The sequence below is a fragment of the Lontra canadensis genome, unplaced genomic scaffold (assembly GCF_010015895.1).
Source record: "Lontra canadensis isolate GAN:19392208 unplaced genomic scaffold, GSC_riverotter_1.0 scaffold99, whole genome shotgun sequence".
In the NCBI taxonomy this organism is placed as follows: domain Eukaryota; kingdom Metazoa; phylum Chordata; class Mammalia; order Carnivora; family Mustelidae; genus Lontra; species Lontra canadensis.
This window is the reverse complement of record NW_022631093.1, coordinates 2,660,477-2,667,970: the sequence shown is the minus strand read 5'-3', so window position 1 is coordinate 2,667,970 and position 7,494 is coordinate 2,660,477. Positions and strand designations below refer to the sequence as shown.

Sequence of the window (7,494 nt, the reverse complement as noted above, 5' to 3'; positions counted from 1 at the left end):
CATACTCCAGGCCATGACGTTCTTCAAAGGGGCCGGCATCAATCCTGGCAATGGTCCTCTATGGGGCCATAACCCACCTTCTGCTATTGTCAAAACCCTCAAAAGGATGGACAATACAAGAGATGGATTCCTACATACCAGAGAACTGGGCCAACAGTCAACATGGGAGAATTCTGAGTACAGAAAAAGAACAACTTCTTGCCAGCTGTTAACAAGTGATTTTTTTTTTTTAAGATTTTATTTGACAGAGGGAGACAGCAAGAGAAGAAACACCAGCAGGGGGAGTGGGAGGAGCAGCAGGCTTCCCACTGAGCAGGGAACCCCATGTGGGGCTCGATCCCAGAATCTATGACCTACGCTGAAGGCAGATGCTTAATGACTGAGCCACCCAGGGGCCCCAACAAGAGGAATTTAGTTAACAGGACTCCTACCTCTGGAGTTTTTGTTGAATGCACACACACTCACACACACACACAAACACACACCCTTCATTAGGAAATTAAGGAAACCATTCCTGAGTGTAAGACAGGTTTCTTTTATTAATTTTTCCTAAACTCGTCTGTTTATTTAAAGTTTCTCTTGGTGTAAGAATGTGACCTGAAGCTTTAACAAACCAATTTGGATAATGCAACCTGGATAAATGCTTGACTGCAAACAAGTTGTCAATTATCACACTCTCTCTGGCCTGGCCTCCAAGTAAATCCAATTGGTCTTAAAGCCTGTCTGAACAGAGACCAAGCAGACCACATCATCTTATTTCTAGTTTAAACTTTAAACTTCCAATTTTACCCCCATCCCAACACCCACACCCTCCCCCACACAAAAAGTTTTCTTAGAAGAAATGGCCATTGCGGACTGAGTCATTTGCATAAGAATTGGCTTAATCCTGCAGCCAGGACGCCAAAGTAACTCCTGGCCTCACTGCAGGCCAGCTGAAAACTCAAAGCATGACAGGTACAGAATGGATAGAACCTCTAAGGAAAAGGCCAAGTCCTGGTGCTACCAGGCTTCCATGCGAGCTCACGTACCAACGTAAGTACACTTCCACCTTCCTCCTCTGAGTGCTTCTCTATAGCACTTCAGAACCTGGTAACACCCTAAAATTCTTTAGTGCAGAGATGGACAGAAACTTATTCTAAGTAGGCGAAGATCTTATTTCTAACACAGCCCAAAATTAACAGAGAAGTACTCTGTTACACAGATAACAATTATTACAAAGATCCAAAATGTAACCAATAAAGCTTTTAACAGTTTCTGAGGCAGGTACCAGCTATGGCCTCTAATACAGGCTTCCCTTGGAGTTTCCAAAATGCTTCCCTCCTATCAACACGGCCATGAAGGGCAGTCACAGGGAATGCTCTGGTGCACCTGACACCAGCCACACAAGAAGAATGCGGTGCTGCTCAAGTCAGACACCGTGCTACTTTAACACTAATTTCAGACTCCTCCAGTACAGTCCAGTGTATCTTAGGGTTTGGTTTTTTTAAATCTGTCAGCTGTTTAACACATAAATTGGCAGGTTCATGGCAGGTATTAACACTTAACATACAAGTGAATGTGAATGAGCTAAAAAGAACTTTTAACTCTTGTCCTAGGACTTCAAACTGTACTTCAAATTTACACATAACATCTCTCACCTGAATGAGCAGGCCAGGATACAGATCTTTACACCATAGTTAACAAGAATCAGGTCCTCCGCTCAATTTACCACACCTATATCCAAAAGCACATCTATCCAATTCTAACTTTCCAAAGCAAAAAAGTATTCAGTCTTGATGTTTGGGGTATTTGTGCACACACATTCAGGAACGTACTATCTCGAAAGAGCTTCCAGGTCCAAAATCCTCTGTTATCAACTTGCTGCAGGTGAAGGGGTCTATTTTCCCAAGAGCAGCACATGGCATTTCTAAGAGGAGCTCCTTCATTGGTGGAGGGGGAGGTAGGGGTGAGAGTCTAAGTGGAGCGGAAGTGCAGTGTGAAGGCGCTCAGCGATCGCCCCTCATGTTCTACAATGTTAATCCGGGCCATGCCATGCTCTAGCCCTCGGAAAGAGGGGACCCCAGCCCCATCCCCACACCAGGCAGGGGAGCCTTCATGGCAATCTCCACAACAGACTTCTGAAGCACAATCTCTAGAGTTCCTGCCACATAGGTCACAATGAAAAGTCTGCTTGACAGCTAGTTAGAGCCTTTGCTTATAGCTTAGCTTTCCGAAACAAACTTATCCTTGTGTAAGCATGATTAAACATAAAAGGAGTGAAGCAGAAGCTCGGTAAGTAAGACTAACTGGGCTTCTAAATAGTACCATTATGAAAAAGATACAATGCACTTAATTTCTGTATCTAACATATTTAGAAGTCAAAATGCTCCATACATTACCTATATCCCCTCCCACGAAATCCCCTAAAAACTGACTAAGAAATCTCCAGTACTTGATTGCTCTAGTTGATATTTAGAACAAAGTTGACAACTTAAAGCTTTATAATAGTCTGTTTTAATATAAACAATTGTTGGAATCAATCAATGTCCATTTCAGGAAGCTTCTTGTCTGAATCCGAAGGCACAGACGTGTCTGCACCCTCTTCGGCAGCCTGAGGGCCTGGACTGTCTCCTTGTCCATCCACTGGTCCATTCTGCTCTCCATTTTTTTGCTCTTCCTTTGGAGGTTCCACTTTGGGTTTGGGCTTTGCAATTATAGGGCTACAGATACTCATCAGCTCCTAGAATGCAGAGGAGGAAACTGTGGGTTCTTAAAAATGACAAATTCCACATGACATTCTCAACTTAAACCCAAGTCCAACCCCTCCCAACCAGAAGCCAAAAGCTAAGATGCACTAATGAAGTTCCCTCTTCAGTGTCACTTTAAGGACCACTAATAATAAATAACAAGGCTGGCAAGACTATTAAATATTCAAAGCCAGAAATTACCTTAATTCTAGCTTCAATCTCTTTTGCCCTGACAACCGGATCCACAGTCAGACTCTGCTTGTTCTGCAGATTCAGTTTGTTATTCAGCCACTCCATGGCCTCATTCGTGCTTCTTTCCACCTTCACCATGTCAGCAGCATCCAAATGGTCATACTGGTCCTCCTGCCAGCAGGAGACAACCAGGCAGCTGTCAAGGGATGATACTCTTCCCACCCAAGTATCTAGTTGGGAGCCGTCTTTCAAAAAGGTACAGTCTTTCCAAAAATGAAGGAAACTCAGGCTCAACATCCAAATGGACACTGAATTCCCTCAAAAACAATTCAACTAAGAAAAAGTAACCCTAGTTTTTAAAACACTCAGGAAATACACTTAAGGGCCAAAAACATACATAAGGGTAGCAATTAAAAGAACTGAATGTTATAAAAAGCACATGCCTGACATACAACTTACAAAGGTAATTTCACAAATAGGACATTGCAGGTCACAAGATGTGAAAGCAGAGGTTTAGGCAAGCTAGTTAGGAACCAAAACAATAATGAATACAATTTATTATTTTTTTTAATATTTTACTTATTTATTTGACAGAGGGATCACAAGTAGGCAGAGAGGCAGGCAGAGAGAGAGGGGGAAGCAGGCTCCCTGCTAAGCAGAGAGCCTGATTCGGGGCTTAATCCCAGGACCCTGAGCTCATGACCTGAGCCGAAGGCACAGGCTTAACCCACTGAGCCACCCAGTTGCCCCTGAATACAATTTTTTAAAAGAGACCTTCTAGAAAACAAAAATTTTTTAAAAATAAGACCAATTAATCTCTCGTAAGTTTCCTACAATGACTGTCCATCAAGAACTTGGAGTAGAGTGGAGTGGTTAGAAACCCAAAATTTGTAGAGTCAGACCTCAGGCCAAACCCCACCTCTCAATATTAACCTTGGATGTTACTTAAGGACAGTGAGGCTTAAAGACGTTAAAAGTTACCTGTAACTATTACTGACATGATCGCTTATTAGGGTACTCTGAGGATTTAATGAAATAATGTATTTATGCAATGTATATCACTCAGTGCTCAAAAAATTGTTAAGTCATTTTCTATTCACACAGTTCTACATCTGCATAACAAACCAAACCATATGGCCTAATGGTTCTGAGAAAGACCAGGATACAGCAGGTTAAGTCACTGATGAAGCATTTCACAGCAAGAAAAGGAAAGAGAACAATATTGCTCACTTCTAGATTCTCCTATTAAAGAGAGTAGCATATCCCAGGGTTCTTGGTAAGACTGTATGAAATATTCTACATATTACACTAACATCCCAAAAAACAGTATTATTAAAAAACAATTTTAGAAAAGCAAAAGATTGCTATGTAAATGTCTCAAAACTTTACCAAAGTAACAGTAGGAAGAGAAAAAATATACCTTGTTTTTGAAAGAGCTGATTACTTTCATATACTGTTGGATTTGTTTCCCTAGTTCTTCAAATAATTTTGGTCTTTCTTCAGATTCCTGGAATCGCATCTTAATAGGTTGACCTAGATTCTTAACATAAGAAAGAATGCTTCAACTATCAGAGTAGTATTGTTTCTACTATTACTGAGATCTACTATGGATTAAAGTACATTTCATCTCCATATCCTTCATGTAAAAAACCCAGTATCTCTTCCCATCCCACTGAAATCTATCATAAGGCTAGATATGAGACTACCTCTATACTACTCCATGTGGAGCCACTTCAACTTGTCACTGGAGTCCTAGTTCTCAAAACAGAGAGGGAGACAACCCAAAAGGAGGTGCCTCCTGATGTGATATATAGTCCTTAGTAAGAACCATACCTGCCAAAAATTTTTTTGAAAACAAAATCTAATGAAGCCTCTAATTCTAACCATCAATTTATCTGATGGTGATGAATAGCACAGAAATGAATTAGATAATAATAAATAGCACAGAATGAAAATCAGCAAAATCCAGACCAGGTAAAAATCTGACCTAGGACATCTAAACTACTTTTTTAAATAAATGAATAAGGGGGCAGAAATGATGGAAGAACTATACAGAATGAAGAGACAAAGCAGTAAAATTTACAGTCCTTATGGGGATTTTCTTGGTCAAACTAAAAACTAATTTATAAAAACAATTAGGACATGAAAACTGAATGCATGGTGACACCTTCTTAAACATGATAATAGTACAGCTTAAGGTTACAACATTTTCTTTTAAATATATATTGAAATATTTTCAGATTAAATATAACATGAGGGACTTTCTTCAAATAAATGGGAGTGGGAGGGAATAGAAAAGAAACAAAACTGGCCATAAGCTGACAACCGTTAAAGCTATTGTTGTACTTAAAAGTGTTTGACATCTCCTATAATAAAAAGTAAAGCAAAAGACTTCTTCGGAGACACAGCACTGGAAAGCTCTTATTATCCTTCCGTAATGATAAGACTACAGGCACCATCCTTGAGCAATTCCATTTCAGAGGTTCATCAAAGTGGCCAGTTTGACAAAGTAATCCACAGAAATGTGAAAACTTCTTGTACATTTGCATCCTTTTGCAAACAAAGGCCTCAACCTTAGATCATTTTTTGTATTTTTTTTTTAATTTTGTTTATTTATTTTGACAGAGAGAGATCACAAGTAGGCAGAGAGGCAGGCAGAGAGAGAAGGGGAAGCAGGCTCCTCTTCACGCAGAGAGCCCGATGCGGGACCCGATCCCAGGACCCTGAGACCATGAAGGCAGAGGCTTTAACCCACTGAGCCACCCTGGCGCCCCTGTATTTTTTTTTTTTAATGAAGTTTTATTAAAACACAATCACTTCATTCACTTACAGCCCCTAACTCAGAGGAAAGCCATGACAGTGGACGTGCACTAAAACATTCCGTGTACCAGGAATGAACCAGGGGACCTTTAGATCTGCAGCTTAACACTCTCCCAACTGAGCTATTTCAGCACCCTCATTCTTTTGTACTTTTAACCCTAATGGTTAATGATCAGATTCTTTAAATACAAAACCAGATACTTTACTTTTACGAAAATTAAAACTATATAAACAACCCCGCCTCAACTGCACCTCAGGTGCCTTTAGGACAGGTCACATCTTTCTAGTCTCAACTGCCACACCAAGAATGCAATCTCCCTCAGAAAAACATTTTAAATCCAAACTGAATTTTCAGAAAAATAATTTTGTTACTATAAGGTTCTAAAAATAAGAAAATGACCATATGTGATAAAGGGTATAGTTCTTCCATCACTTTCAGCCTGTCTTCATTACTTGATATGAGAATTCCTCCCAATTTTGAGATAAATTCTTTGAAATTACAGCATGGGTTTGAGTTTCAGAACACTTCTGCTTTCAAGACGCACATATTAAAAACAAAAACAAAAACAAAAAAAAAAAAAAACAGAAGGAAATGCTCTCCATCCTCCTGCTTTATTTAATTAAGCTCTAGGCCCAACATCAGGCTTGAATTCACAAATGTAATATCAAGAGTCACATAACTCCACCAACCAAGCCAGCCAGGCACCCCCAAGAAGTACTTACTTTTAATTCTGCTAATTTATCGACATAAACTTGCTTTGGCTGGTCTTCTCCATCCTCATATAACCAATTTTCAGTATCTTCTAATTTCAAGGTAAAACTGTTACGATCCTAAATATGAAGAAAATATTATGATCAGGTCAGTCAAAAATCAGCTGAATGACGAGTGAAGTCACAGGAAAAGACTGCAGTATTTGAATTTGCTTTAAAATACGGGGTGAGAGAGGGGACGTGAGGGGAGGGGACAGACAAGGGACACAGACAAGAATGGCAATGTCATTTTGCTTGATAACTACAGATGGTTTTATTATTCTCTGCTGCAGGGGATAGGTTTAAAATTTTGGATTAATACGGTTATTTGAAAATTTCAGAAATAAAAACTGCATTTAAAAATATGTAAGCTGGGGGGCCTGAGTGGCTCAGTCAGTTAAGCATCTGCTTCTTCCTCCCCTTGCCCACTCATGCTCATGCTCTCTTGCACTTTCTCTCAAATAAATAAAATCTTCTTTAAAAAAAAAATAATAATAACGTAAGCTATAAAAAATAAACCACCGAGGCGGTGGTTCAGTGGGTTAAAGCCTCTGCCCTCGGCTCAGGTCATGATCTGAGAGTCCTGGGATCGAGACCCGCATTCTCTGCTCAGCAGGGAGCCTGCTTCCCCTTCTCTCTCTGCCTGCCTCTGCGAACTTGTGATCTCTATCAAATAAATAAATAAAATCTTGATTAATAAATAAATAAATAAAATCTTTTTTAAAATGTGAGCTATATAACTAAAACACTGTATTGGCTATTTGAAAGCTGCTAATAATAAACAAGAAAAAAGGGGCGCCTGGGTGGCTCAATGGGCTAAGCCTTTGCCTTCGGCTCAGGTCATGATCCCAGCGTCCTGGGATCAAGTCCCGCATCAGGCTCTCTGCTCAGCGGGGAGTTTGTTTCCCTTCCTCTCTCTCTCTGCCTGCCTCTCTGCCTACTTGTGATCTCTGTCAAATAAATAAAAATCTTTAATTAAAAAAAAAAATTAACAAACAAGAAAAAA

At 39.9% G+C, this 7,494-nt stretch overlaps 1 protein-coding gene across 1 annotated transcript in view; it reads right to left on the bottom strand.

Annotated features, from left to right (window-relative positions):
- Positions 1-515: 515 nt before the first annotated feature.
- HSPA4 (heat shock protein family A (Hsp70) member 4) overlaps positions 516-7,494 on the bottom strand; it is a 50,037-nt gene continuing 43,058 nt past the window's right edge. The window contains exons 16-19 of the mRNA XM_032837758.1: positions 6,462-6,569; positions 4,339-4,458; positions 2,928-3,089; positions 516-2,719 (exon numbers count right to left, since the gene is read on the bottom strand). Of these exons, the coding sequence (XP_032693649.1) occupies positions 2,516-2,719; positions 2,928-3,089; positions 4,339-4,458; positions 6,462-6,569 (594 nt within the window). The 3' untranslated portion in view covers positions 516-2,515. The remainder of the gene's footprint in view (positions 2,720-2,927; positions 3,090-4,338; positions 4,459-6,461; positions 6,570-7,494) is intronic.